General features: G+C 41.2%; 1 protein-coding gene across 2 annotated transcripts in view; it reads left to right on the forward strand.

Moving 5' to 3' along the window:
* Pino (protein pinocchio) overlaps window positions 1-24755 on the forward strand; it is a 138522-nt gene that overhangs the window by 92467 nt on the left and 21300 nt on the right. For both annotated transcript variants that reach the window (XM_033466031.2, XM_076525924.1), the window contains exon 3: window positions 24145-24217. In XM_033466031.2, the coding sequence (XP_033321922.1) occupies window positions 24145-24217 (73 nt within the window). The remainder of the gene's footprint in view (window positions 1-24144; window positions 24218-24755) is intronic.

The raw sequence follows: 24755 nt of genomic DNA on the forward strand, positions 1-24755 counted from the left end.
ACGTCGCGACAAAAAATACTGCCACTTCTCCGTGACGAGTCTTTTTCATGTTTCAAACCATCTTTTTGTTCTAATATTTCAACAGCGACGATTACTCTGTGTTTGACGAGTATACTCGTCGCGGAGGAATAGCAGTATTTTGTGTCGCGACGAGTATACTCGTCGTGGAGAAGTTGCAGTATTTTTTGTCGCGACGAGTATACTCGTCGTGGAGAAGTTGCAGTGTATTTTGTGTCACGACGAGTATACTCGTCGAGCATAAAATGTACTGACCATTGGCTGTGAATAAGCAAACATTAAGTGAATAATAGTGAAGAGATATAAGCGAATAAGTAAATATTAGCAATAAAATTGTTCATTTCATAAAATAAAACCGTCTTTTTGATCCAATATTTTAACAGCGACGCTTACTCTGTGTTTGACGAGTATACTCGTCGTGGAGAAATGGCAGCATTTCGTGTCGCGACGAGAATACTCGTCATGAAGAAGTTGCAGCTTATATATTCGTCGAGCTGTGAATAAGTAAACATTAAACGAATAATACTGAAGAAATATAAGCGAATAAGTAAATATTAGCAATAAAATTGTCAATTCTACAAAATTCTTTTTATATCCAATATTTCGATTCAATATTTCAACAGCGACTATACTCTGTGTTCGACGAGTATACTCGTCGCGGCTCGATTCCCGCGCTCTTAAGACGCCACAGCTAATTGATCGAGCATCGATGCAGACGCGGCTGTGAATTCACAACGAGAACGGACCGTTTCGTGGATTCGGTAACACGATTTCGTTGATTCGTCGTTCGCCCAAAAATGATTCAACCGTATCAACGAATCTCGTACGAATTTCGCCGCGAAATAGCGTAAATGTTCACGAGCCGGCCGGTCTATAAATAAACAGCCGTCTAAATTCGCGCAGCTTGTATCATCCGATCGTCTGTCACGCAAATGAAAATACAAATCTTTCCGAGCTGCGATGCGCAGGTACGAGAGACACACGTTCGCGAACAAAGTGCAAAGTTTGACTCTTTATCGTTTCATCGGCAACTTTATCGATGCGTGGGCGAACCGGCATTAAAACATCGAGCGCTGATAAATAATGTGCACATTGTGCGGCTCGCGAGCTGCACGCGACGCATTGTTGCAGAGCATTGCTGCATTATATAAATCGGCTATTGTATCGAAAATTTACAGCCGGACGCTATGCAATTATTTCGGCCTGTATACTAATTTTGCTTTCTCTCGTTCGCCATTGTGGCTTTTGCTGGCTTTTGCCCACGGCTCGCTTCTTCCCGGCGATCCTTTCGCGGAAGCTTCGGAGCAAACGGCGAAGAAGACCTTTCGAAAATCATTTTTCCGCGAATCGTTGACTCGACCGCGAATTTTAGAAACTGATCTACTCTCTATGGGAATCGAACGCGGGGCGTCATCGTGTATTTTTATTCGTTCGTAAAAATAAATACAACGCATTCGCACGTTTTCGCGGATGCGAATATTTATCGAACATTTATCGAAGACAAATTTTTAATCGTGAACGTGATTGACTTGTCAATATATTAACGAGACGTTATCCAGAGTGTCTCCAATTGCGACAATTTTATTGTTTTTTTTTTCGTATGTAACAAATGTTCTCGAACAAAAACAATCGCCGTGGAAAAAAGCGGAGCAACTTGTTCAGAAATTGAAAACAGATGGCTGACCAAGTTTGCTGGACAAGTAGAACAATATTAGCGAAAGAAATGCTAATCGATTCGAACGACGAAGACAATTAACCCTTTGCACTCTAGCGGTGACCCCGAGGCACCGCTAAAAATCTTATAAATCACGTTCCAAAATAATTTTAACATCATCAAAGCTTAAATTTAAAAAATTGTTAATAGTGTAACCGTTGCATGAATCGCATGATTCAATTTCATACGCATACAGTACACTTTGTCATATAAAATGAAAGTACTATGAGCCAGAAAAGTTATTTTATTTTTTCAGTTAAAACGGCTTCGAGTGCGAAGGGTTAATAAACGGGAGAAAATAAAAATGAGGAAATAAATGACAAACGAGAAAGAAAAAAAAATCTGTTCCCAGGAAGACGATTAAAGCGTTTTAGGATCTCGGACGAACGAGGAAAAAGCGGCGAGAAATGGAAATGCAAATGTAAACGGCCGCTTTCTCCGGTGGCCGCGCGGTTCGGTTCAAATTTAACGCGCAGAATGCATCGTGCAGCCGTGCTGCGCGCCCCCGGGCCGTTTCTGTTCGTCTCGGTTAGACGCAGAAACGTTGTAAGGGACAGGAAATCGATAGCCGGCCGATATACACGCAGCGGCGTCGAACTGAGAATCTCTGGCCCTCTCTAATCTGCAAAAGGTGGCCTGCCTGACGCGCGCGCGTCACGCTTATGAATGTAACACGACGGAGGACGGTGACATTTCACCGTCGAAGATAAGCCTACGCTTCTCTTTTTCTCCGCATAATTCGGTAGGGTGTGTGTGTATGGGATACCGGCGCGGTCCGCAGCCGCCTTTCATTTCCTGGGGGTTTTTACGTTTTTACGCGTGGGAGATATGTACCGCGGTGTTCTGTTACACTCCGGCTGGCTCCGAGTGACATTCTCTCCATCTGCATGTGCGCGGAGAACCTCGCGCTTCCAATGGAACGCTTTCGTCGAATCAACGATATTGGTCGTGAGAACGGCGAAAAAAGTTTATACAGGGTGTCCAAAAAAATGTCTCGCAATTCGGGTTCCTCGGATCATTCGAAGCAACTTCTTCCTTTACAAAAATGTTCTCCGAGGCACCGTTAACGAGTTATCAACGAAAAAGCAGTGACCAATAAGAATCGAGTACGGCTGACGCAAGGCGGTCCAGCCAGCCAGCGCACGAAGCCCAGTTCCGCTCATTGGCTCGGTCGCCTCGCGCCAGCCGAGCTCGCCTCTCATTGGTCACTGTTTTTCGTTAATAACTCGTTAATGGTACCTCGGAGAACATTTTTGTAAAGGAAGAAGTTGCTTCAAATGACTTGAGGAATCCGCCACTTTCGGATTGCGAGACATTTTTGGGACACCCTGTATTTTCTGTAACTGACCGGATGGAAGGAAGGAACGTTAAAACAGAGTTTAGTTAGCGTCGTACACTTGCGAACATATCAAACATAGTCAACTTATTCAGGATATTTGTAAATTGTCGAAGAAATTAAGCCGCTGATTTTTAAGTTGATCACCGGTTAGAAAGTGTCATTTTACAAAAGTCATATTCAGGATTGTATAGGGTTAAAAGTTCCAATTTTAAGAATTGTAGCATCGCTAGTTTTTGGAATTCATCTAAGATATAGTGAATATAATTAAAAAATTCAATTGAAAGATTGAATATTAAATGTAACAACTTAAATATTATTTCAGTTAATCCACAGTTAATCCTCTGGATATTCGCCTCGACGGTTCAGGGTTGAATCACCGCGTAAAAAGAGAAATGTTTGTTATCGTTATTAATGATCCCGGTCTTAAACTCTTCATTGATTAGATAGTTGCGTCTGTGAAACAAGTTTCGATAAAATATTACGATGGCCTCTGATAGGTCATAGCACCGCACCTGGGAGATAGATTGATCGTCATGCTTCAACGCTTCTTACCTCTTTTCACGTGTTAAGCATTTTTACGTGCTCAATCGAGAACGATATCAACGAGATACGTACGTTCCACGTATAAATCGCCATAATGCTATTACATCGTTAGTTGATCTTACAATATTTTTTTACCGATACGATATAATAAATCATTTCGCCAACTTATATCGAACCTTGTTCGAGAATCATCCAATACAAACACAATACATACATATGTACATATATAATATATTTCTGTACGGAACGTTAAGCGTGCATTTTTATAACGATTATGTAAATAAATGCAAAATTATCCGACGAGTATAAACACAATGCGGTTGCGTGACTTTTCAACAGAAGCATGCAAACAATTTTAAACGCAAATTTGACGGGCGCCCGGTTATTGACATCAGGGTTAATCACGATCGGGCGGCCACCGTTGGATTATCGTGTTTATCAAACGTTTGATTAACTATAAATGTTCACCGATGGACTTTCGTATTTACCAACCTCTTGCCACCGATGTAAAAATAGCCTTTGCAATAACAATATCTTATTGCATACAATGTTATTGTTTTCGGCGTGTAAGCTATTTACTAACATTTGATATTAACGCAAGATATTTACTAGATATTTACTAGATATTTACTAGATATTTACTAGATATTTACTAATGGTACAGCATCGTAAAAGACGTAACAATATAGCACCGCGTTTAAAAGTTCAATATCACACGATTTGCAAAAGATTTGACAGTCCAATGACACACGCCAATACCGCGTACAATAATTACAAACCGAGTAACAGCACATGGTAGCAAGATACTCGCTAATGGTTTATCCCTCGGCAGACGAGAGCATCGTGCAGTGCAACACCGGGCGGGTCACGGCGACCTGAATGCGTTAATCAAACCGTGGTGGAGCCTGACCTTTCGACGATCACAATGTTGCTCTTAAGGACCGCGGAGACGCGGTGAAATTTGCCCGGCGGGTACGCCGAGTGCCAGGAATTCATCGGTGATAAGGCGCGTTATCGGTCCGGGGCGATACGTTATTTATTTATCAACATGTGCCAGTAACGTGTCGGCGGCGCCACGCGCGGAGAATCCCTGCCCCCGTGTGTATCCTCGTTCCGTACACACACACACACACGTGACGCCGCGGCGAACGCACACCGACCCCGTCCGTCGGCGCACACGGTTGCGCAGTTCGGGTTTTCCGGCTCGGGCTTCGTCGCCGCTCCCCCCACTCCGTTCGGCCGCCGTCGCCGCGAAGCCCAACCCACACCGCAGTTATAAAAGGCGATCGCACGGCGGCGGTTAGCTTCAGTCAGACTAGAGACATCGTAGCTGTTTGTTCGACGTTCTCTAAAGACCCTTGAGAATCCTCTCTTAAACCCAAAAAACTAGCTTCTCTCGAGAACGCATCGTTGATCTCGACAGATCCTTTTTACGTTTCGACTGTATATCGAAGTTCGAGAACCAGTGAAAGTCAGTGCACCGCCGTTGTGCTTCAACTGTCGTCCCGGTTTTCAAGGATTACTGCGAAACGTAAGTGAGTTGCGAACACCTTAAAGCCATTCCGTCCTCTCCCACGCGAATATGCGACGCGTCGTGCCAATGCTCTTTCTCTTTCTTTCTTCCTCTCTCTCTCTCTCTCTTTTTTTCTCTCTCTCGCACCGACACGAATTTCTAATCAGAAACAATGGTCCGGAGAAAACATGTTCGAGAAACGATCGGATCTCTGGCAGCCGTTCCATTGAAACGTCGTTCGCCCATGCTTTCACCATACCCCGCGACCAATCGCGACAGAACGGTTTTTCCTTCGCGTCGGGTGTATTCGGGGGAGACACGTTTCTGCCACCGAAAGATAGAAAGTCTCTCGATCCCGATGGTGTAAGCCGAGAGCGGGGTTTTGTTTTCCGTTTCGAGGAGAGAAAGGACGGTTTCGAACGCGTGTGTGGCACACACCGAGAGCGAAGAAATGAACGCAGCGTGAGAATCAATACTCCGGACGTCTAGTCGTGTAACTAACTTCAGATCGGTAACTTCGTTCCGCGACGCCCAACGGTCCGTGCATCCATCGACCGTGCTTTTGACCGTTGAGCGTCGACGATCCGAGCGTTTTCCCCGCCGAGAAAAGCTTCTCCACGGTTTCCTCGATCACCGCGTTATCGTTATCGTTATCGATCGATCTATCTGTCTCGATCTACTTCCGGTGACGAATTCGTTTAACTTCGAGCGATCGAGAATGATTTTTTTCGATCGAACGTCGAGATATATTGCACATAGTCCGTATGTGCATCGATGCGAGCGTGAACACGCCTTCGGTGAACGGTTTGAAATTTTACGAGGAACGTCGTCGCCGCGACATGCAACGAGGTCATATCTCGACGATGATTATGTTTGTTTGTGTGTGCCGAGCCTCGTCGTCGGGAACCCGTTACGCCAGTCGCACGACGGCGAATTCCACAGGCGGAATTTGAATTTCTCAATCCTATTAACGCTTCGCTGCATTCCTACCCGTTTCGCTCATGCATGACGCTTACAAACATTTCGTGTTCGATCACGCGGTGCGTTACACACACATAGTGTGTGTAACACACGCGTGGATTGACCTCGCGCGTAGCGGTATTTTTTGTCTTTTTTCATTTTTATCTTCTCGTACGGCGCGGCAAATGTTTTACCCGACAAGAAAACCGCGTCTGCGCGTTGACAATATATGGTCAACTGTTGAAAATTTCACGATCCCCGCTGGCTGACCTACCTTCCTCTAACCTGGCTTTCAACCGTTCCGCTGGACCTTGCTTCCATTGTTTACTTTTTCAAATACGGTAATGTCTCCCTAACTGACGCTCAGATTCTGCAGAAAAATTGACAATTTAGGACAATTGTACTTTTGATGTAAATAGTACATTTTACAATAGGTAGAATAATACTATAATTATGCAATAGTACATTGCAAAATAAAAATTGTTAATTCATTATTATTGCGCCGCTTGGTACAGTAATGTCTCCCTTACTGACGCTCACATTGTCCACTAAATTGGACAATTTTGGGAAGAGGAGATACGATTATTCGAGCCTCGTGGTTAGTTTTTATAATTGTAGACAATTTATAACTACAAAAATGAACGATTATTCGTGGATAATCTGAGCGTCAGTAAGGGAGACATTACTGTACCAAGCGACGCAATAATAATGAATTGAAAATTGTTATTTTGCAATGTACTATTGCATTATTATAGTATTATTCTACCTATTGTAAAATGTACTATTTACATCAAAAGTACAATTGTCCTAAGTTGTCCATTCTTATAATTGTGGACAATTTATAACTATAAAAATGAACGATTATTCGAGCCTCGCGGCTCGTTCTTATAATTGTAGACAATTTATAACTATAAAAATAAACGATTATTCGAGCCTTGCGGTTTATTTTTATAGTTACAAATTGTCCGCAATTATAAAAACGAGCCGCGAGGCTCGAATAATCGCATCTCCTCCTCCCAAATTGTCCATTTTTGTGCGCAATCCGGGCGTCGATTAGAGAGACATTACTGTACCGTTATCTAATCGGTCCTCAGGCTCTGCTAAATAATAATTAAGTGGAAACTTCAAATAAAGGACGTACGTTATACGTGTCTCAAGTGTAACTGTTTTTGCTCGAGGTTGATATTTGGTTTCTCTCTCGTTTCAGTTTCGCTTTTATAATTGTCATTTCTCAGTTCTGGATTTCGGTTATACCTGCGCGAATCTGCAACATTCAATGCAGTGTAAGAGATCGCACGCTCATAAATTTCTGTGCTATAGACAAAACAGCACATTTTGGCCGTAATTGCAGCTTGTCATAGTACAAAGTATTTCAGGGTCCGTGCTTATAATCCCCGAAGGAGATTAGCTAAATTCAACGAATGCCTGCCATATCTCTTGGGATGGTCAGAATTTCCGTTTTCCGATGCGCGGGTGGACAGGCCCATACCGTAGCCATTCAAGGGACCCAAGAGACCCAAACGCATATGGCCCTCGCCACAGGCCCTGTCCGAGGCAATCCTCAACAATAACACAAAACCTTCGTTCGAGGTTCCCATACAATTTCGAGATGGGTGTGTCGGATAGGTCCAATCCTCTTTGTTTCCACAACTACCGAGGAGCGCGAGGGTGCTTTTGCGAAAGATGGAAGACCGTCCGTTTACTCGGTCTATTCGAATATTCAACCCTCCCGGTGCCGACCAATAGCGTAGCTGCTAAAGAAATTATAGCAATTTTGTGAACGCTGACAGTTAAAATATTCAAAGAAAGAAGAATTTATTAACCCTTAAGGGACCAAAAATATTTATTTCCAGTTTACACACTGCCAAGACCAGACTGTTTCTTAGACGAAGAGAAATTTTTTACTGAAAATTTTTGTATCGAATATAGAGAAGAGATATTCATTTTCTTAAATAAAACTTCGTTGATATATTTTCGTCGAAACAGTTGTGCCTATTCTTACAATGTATTCTGCCAGATTTTACGGTTTTATTGATTTCTGCCGCGTGTATGGCGCCATTGGACCATTAAGGGTTAAAAGTATTCGGTTCAGCTAAAAATTCGTTGATCTTGTATATTAGTATGTATATATTAGTATAATCTTAATTCTTACGCTTGAAAAAATATTGTAACTTTTTTTAAATAGATAACAGTTCCTGTTATTTCAGTAATTATAATTATATATTTATTATTAATATTATAATATAGTAACATATACATAATAATAATAATATATATATATATTAATTAATATATTATTAATAATAATAACAGTTCCTGTTATTTATTTAAAAAAGTTATAATATTTTTTCAAGCGTAAGAATTAAGTTTATACTAATATATACATACTAATATACAAGATCAACGAATTTTTAGCCGAACCAAATAAAACACCAGACTGCATTCTCCTTTGAATTCATGCTTTTGAAAATAATAAACCAACGGGTACGTGGATTTTCGTGACCATCCGTGACACGCGAAGCATTGTATGCACCATGCTGATTCAGTTTTCGTGTAGAACCATTAGCCCGGCATATAATGGTTGGAGCATTTTCGCGAAAGAGCCTCGGCCCATAGGCGGTCAAAAGCTTTCATGCAGCCGCCGTATTTAGGTGTTATCAGCCTAAAAAGGAAACCGTGACCTGGCTCCGTACAAACGGCGCGCGGTTTACACACGCCGCGTTCGTTCGTCGGGCATTATGCAACCGAAGGTCCTTGCAATGTCGTTGCTTCGGGGCAATTTGAACATTGCAATTACATAAAGTCGCTTCGGACACACGGACCGTTCATTTTCTCGTCACGTGAGTGACGTTCACGCTGAACGATTACGCGCGACGATTGTTTATTTACAGTTACAGCTGTGTGCGCGCATTGTTTCGCCGCGATATATGCACGAAATAAAAACGTCCACCGAGCAGCTTTCGAATAATCTATTATCTCTTATTAGGCTTTTTCGTGGTACAGATAATGATACAGATAAGGAAAATAAGCTTCCTGCTCTATTCTTTCGTAGCTTTGACCGGCGTTGCGCGTTCTCATTTTGTTAAATCGCGTGTAGTAGAATGTTATTCGAATTTGTATAACTTTTATTTTTATTCTTCGATTATTATTATTATTATTATATTATTCTTCGATTATTATTATTATTATTATTATTATTATATTATTCTTCGATTATTATTATTATTATATTATTCTTCGATTATTATTATTATTATATTATTCTTCGATTATTATTATTATTATATTATTCTTCGATTATTATTATTATTATTATATTATTCTTCGATTATTATTATTATTATATTATTCTTCGATTATTATTATTATTATATTATTCTTCGATTATTATTATTATTATATTATTCTTCGATTATTATTATTATTATTATTTTAATCGGATCCGGATAAACGATACTTACATGCTGACTCGCATTTTCGAACGGACGGTTAAACCGATAAATTCCGATGATAAACAAAAAAATCACTCGCCGAAGTTAATCTTGTCCACAGAATTTGTCATCTAGCTTATATAATTATTGCATAATCCAAATGTAACATTATCTCGTCTAAAAGAGCGATTATGAGCAGCCATTAGACGTTATATAATTTCAGGTTTTCAGATGTTAATTTCTTTTTGAACTTCTTTTTTTTTTGGAAATTCGCATCCGCGGTCGGTTGTTATTAAACAAGTTAATAAAACCGCGAGACCATATACTTATCTTTATCGAACAATTTCTGTAATTGCATTTTTTAAACGCGCTTATCCTCGTTATTAAAATAACCGACAATTTACGCTTCCACGAACTATTATCTTCTCTCTCTCTCTCTCTCTCTCTCTCTCTCTCTTTGTTTTTTAATATTACCATTGGACACCACAGAGATAAATCGACCGAACGCTATGAAAAACCGCAGCTATCTTTATCTGTCCGCCTCGGATTGCCAGAATTTCATTTTTGACGCAAACTCAACATATGCGCCGCGCTCGCGCGCGCGCGCTCCCATTGTATCGCGTTTCACAAACTTATCGCTATAATCGTCGCGAAACCTGCAATCCATCTATAAACGACACAGTCGGCCGGTATATAGCTCCAGATAAGATCAGGCTGTGCGCAATAAGCGTGATATAGCGGCGGAACCCGGCCGAGACTCTGTACTCGATGATGATGATGATGATGATGATGACGACGATGATACGCCTTGCGCCACGTTACCGAAAATGGCGCAACGGAAATATCGCGGAAAAATCGGGAAACCCGGCGCGGGTATCCGACCAGGGAAACCGTCGCGGATATACCGTCGACGAGAAATCCGATTTTCCGTATTTCCGTCGACGGCCCGCGCTCTCGTAACGACCTGATTCCGCTTTCGCCGCGGCCACGCATCGGCGTGAGAGTTTGCCAGAACAGTCGACGAGGTCGATCGATATCAAATTCACCCCCGCGCGCCGGGAGAAAGACAAACCCGTCGAGAGAGACCGAGAGAGGGATGGAGAAAGAGTGAGAAAGGGAGAGAGAGAGAGAGAGAGAGAGAGAGAGTGAAAGGGAGAAAGAGAGAGAGGGTAAGAAAGGGAGAGAGAGAGAGAGTGAGAAAGGAAGAGAGAGAGAGAGAGTGAGAAAGGAAGAGAGAGAGAGAGAGAAAGGAAGAGAGAGAGAGAGTGAGAAAGGAAGAGAGAGAGACCGAGAGAGTGAGAAAGGGAGAGAGAGACCGAGAGAGGGAGGGAGAGAGAGAGAGAGAGAGACCGAGAGAGAGAGGGAGGGAGAGAGAGACCGAGAGAGGGAGGGAGGGAGAGAGAGAGATCGAGAGAGGGAGGGAGGGAGGGAGAGGCAGAGAGACCGCCGCGACCTCGAGGGTTGTTGGCCCCGTTTCAAGCCCTCCGGGAATCGGTAACATATACACCACCATGGTTGACGACGACGGGGTTGAAGTGCTCCTCATGGGTCACGCATTTGGGTTAGCCCCGTGCGCGCACTCGAGACGAGTGGGAACCGGCGTACGTACGTTCTGTGCCCTGCCAGCAAAATACACGTACGGCTCCGTCTATCGGGCAAAACTTGCCCTCTTATGTAAATAAGAGGGGTGAACGCGGATAGCTAGTTCCGTTTTTCTCCGACCGTTCTCGAACGTTGCGCGCATACCGTGCTTCGTCTCATTTAAAGGCGCGGAGGGAGAGGACTGCATTCGGTTGAGAAAATCGAATACTAGTAATGTTCTAAATAAACTGTTGCAAAAATATATTTCCATATTTTTTACGCGGAATCGAATTATGTAGAAATTAATTTTCCAACTTCTATTTTTCCAAGGGTTTTTTTGGGGGAAAATATTATCGGATTCCAAAATGCATGCGCAGCTAGAAAAATGACTAACGCGTTCGTCGGGGCAGGGGGTTGCCTAATTATAGGCACGAAGTAACTTTCACGTTGTTAACGATGCCTTTACGACAACTTAAGGATATTTCGTTAAGTTATTTCGTTATTTGAGCCGTTTATTTTGAAAGTGGCATAAGTCACTTTACCGTAATGAAAAGTGGTGACTTTTTAATGTTTATACGAAATTATTTATACTGAGAAAAATATCAGTATCCTGAGATCATAAATACAAGTAAATCTTCTCGAAAGTTGACATCCATATTTTTAAACGTGTTGAAACGCAAACCCTTCAATATATCGACTTAAAAACAAAGTGACTCTTATGCCACTTCCAAAATAAACGGCTCATTTGTACCACGTTTGTATATTTCTCTATGTTAGAGGAATAATAGGAAATGCAGATATGGCGTTTTCTTGAGTTTTCTTCTTTTTTTTATAGATGTACAGGGTGTCTCGGGTAAAGGAGAATAATTGCGAATATAATTGTAAACTCGAAGTAACTTTCACGTTGTTAACGATGTCTGTACGACAACTTAACAAAATATGTATCACGTTTTTAGATTTCTATGTTAGAGGAATAATAGAAAATGCAAATACAGTGTTTTCTTGAGTTTTCGTCTTCTTTTATAGATGTACAGGGTGTCTCGGGTAAAGGAGAATAATTGTAAATATAATTGTAAACTCGAAGGTAATTTTTACGTTTTACCTTCGCGACGGAAGTTGGTTTTGGAAAATTGATCCTATATCGCGCGTGTAAAGCGACTTGTATCGAGAACCCGGCGCCGTTGTTGTCGCGTTCACGGTCCACTTTCGAGTGCGAGCACGCATTGCGTGCACTTAAAATACATTGGAATTGGAGATGCTCGCAAATTAGGTCCGCTTAATATAAGCGCACTCTCTCTATTTTCTGCGTAAACGTTTCAAATAGATGTACACGGAAATTCAGTGTAGATCGAGCTACATATCGCCTAAAATATCGGTTCAACCTGCAGTTTTTTTTATATAATTAGTCTACGTTAATATCCATCTTTCAATGAGCGATCAATTATTCCTTTAAAAGAAGCACTTTCTTACCCTTTCCCTATTTTTTTGTTTTCTTTTTTACCTTTTTTCCTGCTTTTTTATCTTCCTATTTTACTCATAAAAAGAGGACAACATCGCAGCAATTGTTTCGTTCGAAATTTCAATAGACTTCATTAGAAATCGCATTAACATAGACGGACGCTCCATATATATATATATATGCAGATCGGTTTCAAAGCCGATAAAGCGTCGGAAATTCCTGGTGCTCTATTTTAGCGAATATTGGCAATTAACTGAGCGCGCATCGTGAAACGTTTGGAAGCGGGAACAGATACGATAAGTGTTCGGCGCGAACTTGTTTTATCGCCCGGCCGTATTACGTTCGTCCGTGAAGCAACGACTCCGTGAAATTTTGTAACATTGCACTTCGTCCATCGTAAACTGTATTCGCTCGAAGTTAACAACAGCACGAAGCCGTTGATTAAAACATATTCGAATCGATGGTTTTTTTTTCGCAGCGCATTGCGAAACGGAAAACCTGCTGACTGCTCTCCACCTGCGGTTGCTTTAACCATGAAAATTAATTAGACCTCGCCGGTGTTCTAAAAATCTCGGTGCGCCAGTAGGTCATACCTCGAGCCCTTTCACATTCCCGGAGCTATCTCGCGGAGCCGATTTTTTTCCTGTTCGATTTCACAGACTCGACTTGTCGATTAATGCACACCTCGGCAAATTTGAAATGACATTAAATGAATTAAGTGATGAAATGAATTAAAAATTATTATTATATATATTATATTATATTATTACTCTATGAAATAATATAATATAATATATTATTATATAATTATTATATAATATAATATATTATATTATTACTCTATGAAATAATATAATATAATATATTATTATATAATTATTATATAATATAATATATTATATTATTTCATAGTAATTCCCCTGCCTGTGAATCTTCATTCTGAAGTAACATTATTTGAAATATTATTATATATTCAAATAATACATATTATTATTATTTTATAATAATTTCCATGCCTGTGATTCTTTTTAAGGTAATATCATTTGAAATATTATTATATATTATTTCAAATAATATGTTATCCTAGTTTACAATCATTTGAAATAATTACGAAGTCAAATTTAATGTTTTCAAACTGCTTCAAACTATTTTGAATCAAATTGTCGCGTAGATTTCATAAAATACAATTTTTCTGTTCGTTATAATCTTCAGCATTATCTCGTTTGACCGACTGGAAACAGAAAAAAAGCGAGATAGTTTATTACTTGAAATCTCTTTGTCTCGAACGAATCGGTATTATTTTTATTTTTAAAAAAGAAAAAGAAAACGGTACCGAAATAAACGATTTCAAACTCTTATCTTTATTTCGATTAAAAAGTTTGTCCAGGTCCGTCGTCGGACCGACCTTTCGCTTCATTCCCCAACGGAACAAGAGATGCTAATCGCCATTCATCTCGAACTTCCCCTCGGCGGAATTTCAAAGATCATCCGAGCATCCGAAGTCCGTCGCCTATTTTGGCGTCGGCCACGCAGCGTCGCCTAATTCCCTCTTGCGTCGATGAATCACGTGACCGACGGAACGCGATCCACAAACTATGTACATACATACATACATATGTATGTATATACATATATACCAAAAAGATTGTCAGTACACCTAATCGACAATGAATTCGCGGCGTCATCGATCTTGCGCCGTTTTGTCGCTCGACCTCCGACTGGCTTTGGCGCATAGCGTCGCGCTCGCGCATACCCCTTTCTTAACGGTCCTTCTATTCTGGTCTGTCGTCGGAATAAAAATACGGGATCACGTGGGCCTAGACTACCGCGTCTCTCGGGACAGTTGCCAGCAGTTCGCGAACCCGGTTCCCTCGTAAACCGACGCCCCGAAACAGGCGAAAGCATTTCGAGCTAATCTTAGAGGCTCGTCACGTGAAAGGGAGTAAAAGGTGCAACACCGGCCGTCCAGTTTTCACTCGTGACTTAAACACCAGCCTCGGAATATCGAGTCTTGGCGCCTGTCGAAGGCTGCTGGCTTTCAGGACCCTAAGCTCTTCAGGCTCGTTTCTTGATTCATTTAGCCGAAGCTCGCTCCGAAGGACCTTTGGGTCTTCGGACCCTGTTGCGTCTGTTGCGCGAGTCTGTCTTCCGCGCTTTCACCCTTTCGTTTAAAAAATGTATGAAAACTTGTCAAAATTATCGAAAGAATTTTTTGAGCTGTTCAGGCTCGTTTCTTGATTTATTTAGCCGAAGCTCGCTCTGAAGGACCTTTGGGTCTTCGGACCCTGTTGCGTTTTTTGCGCGAGTCTGTCTTCCGCGCTTCTACCCTTTCGTTTAAAAAATGTATGAAAACTTGTCAAAATTATCGAAAGAATTTTTTGAGCTGTCCAGACTCGTTTCTTGATTTATTTAGCCGAAGATCGCTCTGAAGGACCTTTGGGTCTTCGAACCCCCTTGCGTCTGTTACGCGAGTCTATTGTCCTCCACGCTTTCACCCCCTTTCGTTTAAAAAATGTATGAAAACTTATCAAAATTATCGAAAGAATTTTTTCTGATGCTCCGAATTTTTATCTAAAACTTTGTCTAAAATTTCTGGTCCAATTTTTCGTCGTTGCAACTCGATCTCGAATATGTCAGCGCCTCGCTTTTTCCCGGAAGCGACTTAAAATTTCAGTAACATTCGGTACAATGAAAATTCGTGTACACGGACCGTATGAAAATGGTGGTCGAAAGTGGCCGAACCAGCGAGAATTGATTGAATGGCAGCAGCCGCGACGTTGCGTTTTGTTTAATGAAAGACCACCAGCAGGGAAGGCGCGGGGCACCCTGCGTCACCGATGTTACTATAAAAGATTCATCCGGTACGTCACAGAGCTCGTGATCTTGAGCGTAACTTGTCCGGCACGTGATCGGCCCCATTCACGTTCCATTGAAAATTTCATTCACGATCGAACATTCTATATAAAAAGCCGGGCAGGACTTCTGAAAGAGCGCGCCTGTTATCGGGAAAACTATTTGCCGCGTATAGAAACGGAGAGAATAAAATGTCGCGTGCGAGAGCAGTTCGCGTCGTCGTCGCTCTTGGAGACATGACGTGCGAGAAGAAGATAGAGGACGCGAAAATTAACCCTTTGCACTCGAAGCCATTTTTTAACTGTAAATTTAACATAATTTCTCTGACTTATAGTATTTCTATTTCGTACGAAATCGCGCACGAAGCACGGTAATTTCTCCAAGAAATGTTCGGAGCTCGGAATTGAAACCGTTTCGTGACACGAAATTTTTTAGAGACGATAGAGAGATAGGAGATCAAAATATAACTGTGCGTATGCTTCGGATTATTGATAATTTTATTTATATCACATTTGTTCGGTGTAACGTTTAAAGTGTCATGTTCTCTCTGGTTCACGTTGGAACTTCTCTAAGCGCATGTGACAAAAAACGACAATTTTTCAACGAAGCGGGTTAATCATAGCTTTTCGATGCTAATAACTAGCCTGCGGTGCTTTATGCAAAAAGAAAAATGGTCTGCATCGATTGCGGAAAACAGCAGACACGTGCAATAATTTTCCTTTTTTTAAAACGATTTCGCTAAGCTGAGATTAACGTTCCTAATTTCTTTGAATCTTCTCGTTATATTATATACACTATATATTTATTTATTCACTATACACTATATTCGCTGTATTATTATTACATTTCACCCTTCCTTATTATTATATTTCGCTAAGCTGAGATTAACGCATCGACGTTCCTAATTTCTCTGAATTTTCTCGCTATATTATATACACCATATATTTATTTATTCACTATATACTATATTCACTGTATTATTATTACATTTCATCCTTCCTTATTATTATTTTTCGCTAAGCTCAGATTAACGCATCGACGTTCCTAATTCCTCTGAATCTTCTCGCTATATTACATACACCATATATTTATTTATTCACTATATACTATATTTGCCGTATTATAGTATATTTCACCCTTCCAATTTTCGTCATAAATGCATCAAATCCACGGTCCGCGAATAACTGCTGATACTCGATTCAAACGTCTTCGGCAATCTCGTCGCGAGCTTTATAATTCTACAATCGAAGCGTTATAAAAATAACCATCTATTTCGCAGTAGAAAGCTTTTAAGAGCCGCGTATAAAAAAAGACCATCGCCAAATCGATTCGGACACACCAGGCCTCTATATACGCACGCGTATAGTTGAAAATGTGTGTCACCCGGCCGACTGTATAGGACGAATATTCTGCCAGGTTTGTGCACGACGTTGAAAATAAGCCTATAATGTCGCCTTTGGGATCGACTATTTTTACGATTGCGTTTACCAAAGCGGAACAAAGAGGAATCATTCTTTATTAGCGGGTCGGCGGCTCGTTCTCCTTTCCTTTCACTTCGATTCTCGACCGAGATTTTACAAATTAGCACGCAGAGTTCCCGCTCGTTCCGCGGGTATGATATTATTATTATTCTACATCCGAATATCATGCGCAACGAATTCTCGTCGATCTGACTAATTTTTTCTTTTTTATTTATATACGCTTCGTTCTACTAATTTTGCTAATACCGCGTTCTCGTTCGGTCCTTTCGAAGAAGACGATTAAAGCACGCGGCAAATGGAAAATGATCTGCTTAAGGAAACAATCGTTCTTAATTCTTGCCGAGATCGCAGCGCCACGAATTTCCTCTACTTTCTATTTAATATTCTATTTAATATCTGTTTCATCGATTTCAAAGTGTAATGCCACTGAAATCGTGCCTTCCTTTTTTTTCTGAACGCACTGTTTAACGCTGGATTTACGGAGCACTCTGAAAGCAGCTGTTTTATATTAGCTTATAAAAGTACCGATGAAACGTTCGTTCTGATTTTCAACGAGTGTTATTGTAATGTTTAACATACATTTCAAATATATGTTGAAGTTTTTCTTTTTTTAACAATATCAAGGCGACAACGCAATCAAACCGTTCTCAGAAATTTGAGGAATCAGTTTCCGAGTTTGATAGCTCGTAAAAACCGAGCAAGGAATTTCCGTTCAATCGTGAAAATTAAGTAAAAAAGTATCAGTATCGTTAATTTAATAAAGCAAAAATTAATAAATAAAAGCATCAAATCTTTCATTCGTTAATTCGTCAATTCTTTTCAAATTCCATAGCAGCATAATGATCTTCATTTCAATTCAACTCTTGGTACGTTCTAATAAAATAAATATGCATATTTGCATTATATTTATGTTCTTCGGAGTATCAAAAAGACCTTCAAAGAAGAGCAATGGGTTAACAACGTGTTTCTTTTCTAAATACAAGTAAAATTATTGCGAGGACACACTAATAATCGACACGGCTATATCTACAACAGAAAATTCCCTAGAAAATCCCATTTCCGTTCTCATGAAAGACAATTTTAATGCCATCTCAGGATAGTCGTGTACAAATAAAATTGAACCGCGAGAATGGTCGACGTGTAACGACGTCGAATTGGCGCGCGTTAGGACGCGGAACGTCTGCCGGCGACGTTATCAGTGCCTCGTAAACGCGAACACAGTGGCGTTAGGTAATAACTGTCGGGATCATCGATCGCGGAGATACTGCACACAAACACGGTACCCCGGTGGTAATTAGGTCGTCGACGACTAATGGGGGACCGCGTTTATCTTCTGGTCGATGGAAGTTCCGCGGGATTGCGCGGCCGCGGTCGCGCAAATACGAGCCGCGGCCGACGACGGTTGCTTTTCTCTCCCTTTTCACCGTCGACGGCTGGTTGCTTGCATTCGATTGCGAAAACGCCTCTCCACCGTTGCGACGCCCGCCCCCGCGTCGACGAAATAATTGCGATTCGTTCCACGCTCGCTTTCCTTCGTTATACATTTAGAAACCGATCTCGTTTATCTCCGTCCGATCGATCGCCCCGTTTCGCAACCGACCTCGTGACGAAGCTCTCTCCGACACGCGTAACTCGCCGCAACTTTGTGTTCCGGAACAATCGTTAACCCCTTGAATGGAAACGCAAGAACTGCTGTCGAATTCCGCGAGCGACGCGCGCGCCGCTTCGAGAACGACGAGATCGGATTTACTGTGATTTTTACGAGATGGTTTTTATTTTCTAAATTTTTGACACGATTCGGAGGCAATTCGGAGGCCACGTGACGCGATTCGAAGGAAATTCGGAGGCCACGCGACACTATTTGAAGCAATTCGAAGTCCACGTGACACTATATGAAGCAATTCGAAGGCCACGTGACGCTATTTGAAGGAATTCGAAGGCCACGTGACACGATTCGAGCAATTTGGATGTCACGTGACACGATTCGAAGGCAATTCGGAGGCCACGTGACACGATTCGAAGGCAATTCGCAGGGCACGTGACACGATTCGAAAGCAATTTGAAGGCCACGTGACACGATTCGAAGGCAATTTGAAGGCCACGTGACACGATTAAAAGCAACTCAGAGGCCACATGATATGATTCAGAGGCAATTTGGAGACAATTCGAGGGGCACATGACGCAATTATAGGCAATTCAGAGACCACATGATATGATTCAAAGGCTATTCGGAGGCTACGTGACTCGATTCGAAGGCAATTTGGCAATTCCGTCGACCTTTAGCCTCTTCGTAGCAGTAAATTACATAGGCGTAGCACTAGCACATGGAAATTCACAGCAACCCGAAATTCGGCATTTCCCGGAGAAATTACTGTATTTGAACTTCACACAAGTTCTACGATAATACAGTAAATTCGCTTGGACAGAGTGTACGCTAAGTGTACGCTTGGACAGAAAAGTTCGTTTACAAATTTCTCGAAGAAACAATTTAGCAATACCTTTCGCAGCATTTTTCTTGCAGCATTCGTGTTTCAATTGTAATATAAAAAATGTAATATAAACAATGCTATTAAGCAGTTAAACTGGAATTTTCTCCGGCACTGTGTGGATTACGTTTGATCCTTTTTCAACGAATGTCCACTAATTCTTGCATCGTTTTTCAAATCTTTTACGAAGACCGCAAATTTTATTTATACAGCCGACTGTGAAAAAAGAGTCTGCAAAATCTGAATCCACGCGATACAATTAATTGTCCGAATTCTTTCTCGTGGGAATTATTTATTCGTCACAATGCTCTCGGAGGTATTAGAAAGTGCGCTTCAAAGTGCTACATATTATCGTGTAGCCTGCGGTGAAGTCACCGTTTCCAAATATAAATCCCCCGTTAACATTCCATATCGGTGTAGCAAACCAATTTTCGCAGCAATTAAATACGGCATAGTTCGTCGGCGGCCACCGTTCCGTCGGAGCCGCCTATCAGTTTTTCACCTTGATTTTCTTTTCTAAGAATACAACCAAGGCTTTCGCGTGGCTGCTCGATAATGAAATCAAACTGCTGCGCACTGCCAATGTGTCAATGATGAAATCCTTGACATTCTCCCGCGACCTTCTGTCGGCACACGGGGTTCTCCGTTTTATAGTTAGACGCCGCCGTTGCGGCGCCCCGTTCCCATAGTTTTTTCCAACGAGAAACGGTCGGAGGTGAAAAGAAAAAACTTCGCAATCGTTTCTCGCTGGCTCGTCGTTAGCTCCCGTTAGCGCGTATAAGGTGTTTCGTAATCTTGCAACATTCGAACCGCGTCGAAAGAATCCATAGTATAACGTTGTATGTACATCGAATTCGCTAAAATTGATTTCGTACTCGAGAAGATTGCGTTCGAATGATTTGTCGACGAATTGTGAATAAAATTTGATTTGAATAATATTTGATTCGAATAGAATTTGAATCGAATAAAACTTGATTCGAATGCAATTTGAATCGAATAAATCTTGAATCGAATAAAACTTGATTCGAATACAATTTGAATCGAATAAAACTTGCATCGAATAAAACTTGAATCGAATAAAACTTGATTCGAATAAAACTTGATTCGAATAAAACTTGAATCGAATAAAACTTGAATCGAATAAAACTTGATTCGAATAAAACTTGATTCTAATAAAACTTGATTCGAATAAAACTTGATTCGAATAAAACTTGATTCGAATAAAACTTGATTCGAATAAAACTTGATTCGAATAAAACTTGAATCGAATAAAATATGTCCGGCTCTGCTGCGAGCGATGACTCACCGGGAAGTGACTTTGAACTGTCAATACAAACGGGACCATTTTCCTCCAAGCAGTTCCATCGGCAAAAGCTTGTTACCAACGATAAATTCAAGATAGACTCCGGAAGGTCACGGAAATTGGTAAAATGACCGAAGAAGTTCCTCGTGACTCGAACCAATACGTTCGAAAAGCGAATATTTGCATTTCCAAGCCGCGTGCCGCGGAAAAAGACCGCGTTCGAGACCGTTTAAAATATTAAAACTTATTTAGAAAGTTGTACCATGTTTGGGCGCCGCTGAAAACGATCCCGTTTTATGTTCATTAACCTACTTTCGAAATAGCTTCCTAAAATTCCTAATAATAGTACGGTTTCTAAAACAGGCCCCCGCCAATATATTTGGCACCCGATCAATATATTATATAGGCCGTTCGTGTTCCGCATATTTGATACACGACGAGGCCGCCCATGTCTAATAATTTCTATTAGATAAGCAACGGGTTATGTCAGATCGGTCTATTTTCTAGTTCGCCCTTCGAAAATAGTTTAGTCCGAATATCGTTTCCCTTGGCTCGAGACATTTCCCTGCGGATTTTCGTGCCCACAATGCGAATAACAATTGCATTTTACGGAGCTCCGCCGCGAACGACGAATATTTGCTCGGAGCCTGTTTCTAAAATTACGCGAGACATAGGATAAGTGCGGGTATTACCGCGGACGCCCCAAATACTGCGGTATTTTTTCAAAGCAATAGAATCTAACATTGTATAGCGTGCAATCTTCTAGAAATGAATCTCATGATTTCTTGTATGTTTAATATTAATAATTCATGACGTGCAAGTAACAGCAATCGCAGTTTTAATTCGTTCGTTGACTTTCGATATTCGGAAGCTTATGAAAACGTCGAGTCTTACGAAACGGGACCGTGCTTTCAATGGAATCTGTGCCTTCAGAGATCCGATATTTTGGGAAAAGTAAATGTTCGAGTTCAAGAATAATAGGCGTAGCTCGAGCTGTCAATTTATCGGCGTAAAAGGTCTCGTCTTCTCCGTCGAAGTTCGCCTTCGCTGAGAAACCGCAGTAATACCTGCACTCACCCTGGCGCAGCGACGATTCCTGCCGCAAACGACCGAAACGGGCCGGCGGTCCTCGCGGCGAGAATCATTTAGGTCGTGCAATTGCCGCGGTCTAAATAATCCGTGCCTCTCCGCTCGTAAATTATCCACCGGCCAACGGCAAGGATTATTTAGGCCAGAGCCCGGTTCCTAAGACTCGAACAATGCAATTAACCTCTTAACTGTTCCCTCGGTAAGAACGCTGCCCGGTACACGACGAATTCGTCGCGCCTTCGACGAAACGGGGAATATCATCGGAACAGAATTTGAAACGCGTTTACAGTTACACCGGTCTGTCTCTTCTTCCCTGTCCCGTGTGTAAAACTTCACGAAGTCGCACATTTATTTGAATTTCCCGAGTCATGTTTCATTTTATCGCTGGACTTTAGCACAGCATTCTAGTGTTCCATCAACGTTTCGCAACTCGAGAATACCTATTAAATAACTCGTTCGTTAATAGGTCAATTCCTTTTTATACAAGAGCTATTACCGTTCTTTTGTTTTCCTTGTATATGTATGCTTCGCACGCATTAAATCCTCGGTCTAATGCCATAAACTCGACGAAGAAATGAGGGGCCCATTAATGCGCTCGATTAATCCGTTTGCACTCGGCGGACGTAATTACGGTGCTGCGGGGATTATCAATTTCTATTACGCAAAGTATCGATACGCTTTTTTTTGTGCCACACAAATTCTACTCGAAAAAACAGGACGGTCGTTCGAGTTGTGGAAAATTCTCTCTGATATTTTCTGTATTACGACGAGTGCACTCGTAACGAACAAAAACATCGAATAACACTTTGTTCGAAGAATTTATTCAGAATATTTTGTCGAATAAAATGTTATTCGCAAATTTATTCCAAATTTTGTTCGAAGAATTTATTCGAAATATTTGTCGAATAAAATATTATTCGAAATATTTGTCGTATAAAATATTATTCGAAAAATTCGAATCAAATTTTATTCGGTTAATGCGTCCAACCTCGACGGAGTCGAAACGATTGACTTCGAAGGATGAATTTCTCAGAACCGATTTCAAGAAATCGAACATGATACATTCGTCGATGTGCCAAATAATCGAGAAATCACAGTGAACGAAACCAGGCTCGCGGTTGCGCAATCGGTTACACGACGGTCAACACGGATTATTCGAAATAAAAGATTCAGAGCGTGTCCTGCGATCGTGTCTGGGCTTTCTTTCACGGGGAAAGTAAAAGTGCTCCTCCGTTCGGTGCCAAGGTGAGATTCACGGTGAAACTTATCGCGGGTGTCCTTCGCGGTTTGTCTACCCGTGTCCTCGCCGATGCACAATGGCCCGCATCGTAGGACTTCGACGACGTTTCGCCGATAAATCAACACACTCGCATCGGATCCGCATGGAATCGCGCGTTGCTTCGTGGACGATCGTTAAACTTCGGCTCGGGGAAATCGAAACGCTTTAACCGCGATTAAATTCTTCGGTATTTTATTTATTTATTCATTTATTGGTTATTACAATGTGATATTATTACAATTGTTATTTGGACCTGTTACAATTATCATTTAGATCTGTTATAATTATTTGGACCGGTTACAATTATCATTTAGATCTGTTACAATTATTTGGACCGGTTACAATTATCATTTAGATCTGTTACAATTATTTGGACCGGTTACAATTATCATTTAGATCTGTTACAATTATTTGGACCGGTTACAATTATCATTTAGATCTGTTACAATTATTTGGACCGGTTACAATTATCATTTAGATCTGTTACAATTATTTGGACCTGTTGCAATTACCATTTAGATCTGTTACAATTACGTTGTGCCGCGGATATAAGCCTCCGGTTGATTGCGAGCCCGTCACTTCTCTGTCTGCACTTAGTTAGTTGCAACATTACCATCCGGGACAGCGAGATTTAACGAAACTGCAGAGTTTCGTCACAGTTTCTAATAACGTTGTTCAACCTCTCTCTGTAATCTGCAAACGAAAAGTTTCTCGCGCAGTCACGAAAATTAAATTACACCTCGGACTACTACTAAATTACACCTCGAAGAATCGAACGAATTGCTTTTCGCGATTCTTCGGCGGTACGCGAACTTGCAATGCTTTTCTGATCCGCGGAGGAAGCGAGGATAGATACGCGAACTATCGTGCACAGGTTTTACCGGGGAATCCGAGTTTATCGGAATATTAATGAATTCCAGGTCTTCGGTGACTTCGCTTTTAAAAAGCAGCGCGATCGACCACGGGAATCCCGACCACGTTATATCTTGTTTACCCGCTCGAATCCATTCCCGGAATATTCCTCTATCTCTCACCTGTCCTCGATCGAATCGATTTGCGTCACCGATTAAACAGCTGTTCCCTTCTCTGTTTCAGTTGTGACCCATCAAAACAACATGTCTGTCACCACGTCCGTGCAGCCTGCCACCGAGAGCCTCTCTCGCCATGGGTAAGCATCGCTTTCTTCGTTACGCGAAAATTAGGCGAAATTTCTCGTAGTTCGCCATTTCATCGCAATTCAGTATCTTCATCAAAATTCGAGTACATTTGTCAGAGGAAATTCTTCCCAATTCGATTGCGATTTCTTCTGTTCCATTCAATTGTTCCAGAAATTAATTAGGCGGATAATGATCGGCGGATCTTTAGGCAAAAAATTTCTTCGATTACAAGAACTAAGAGCTAAATACGGAAAATTAATTAGGCGGACAATTAATGATCGGCGGATCTTTAGGTAAAATAAAATTTCGATTACAAGATCTAAGAGCTAAATACAGCAAATTAATTAGGCGGACAATTAATGATCGGTGGATCTCCAGGCAAAAGAAAATTTCTTCGATTACAAGATCTAAGAGCTAAATACGGAAAATTAATTAGGCGGAGAATTAATGATCGGCAGATCTTTAAGCAAAATAAAATTTCGATTACAAGAACTAGAAACTAAATACAGCAAATTCTCCCTAATTGACCCGCAGTTTCGGAACAAAAGT

Source organism: Megalopta genalis, chromosome 1 (genome assembly GCF_051020955.1).
Source record: "Megalopta genalis isolate 19385.01 chromosome 1, iyMegGena1_principal, whole genome shotgun sequence".
Classification (NCBI taxonomy): Eukaryota; Metazoa; Arthropoda; class Insecta; order Hymenoptera; family Halictidae; genus Megalopta; species Megalopta genalis.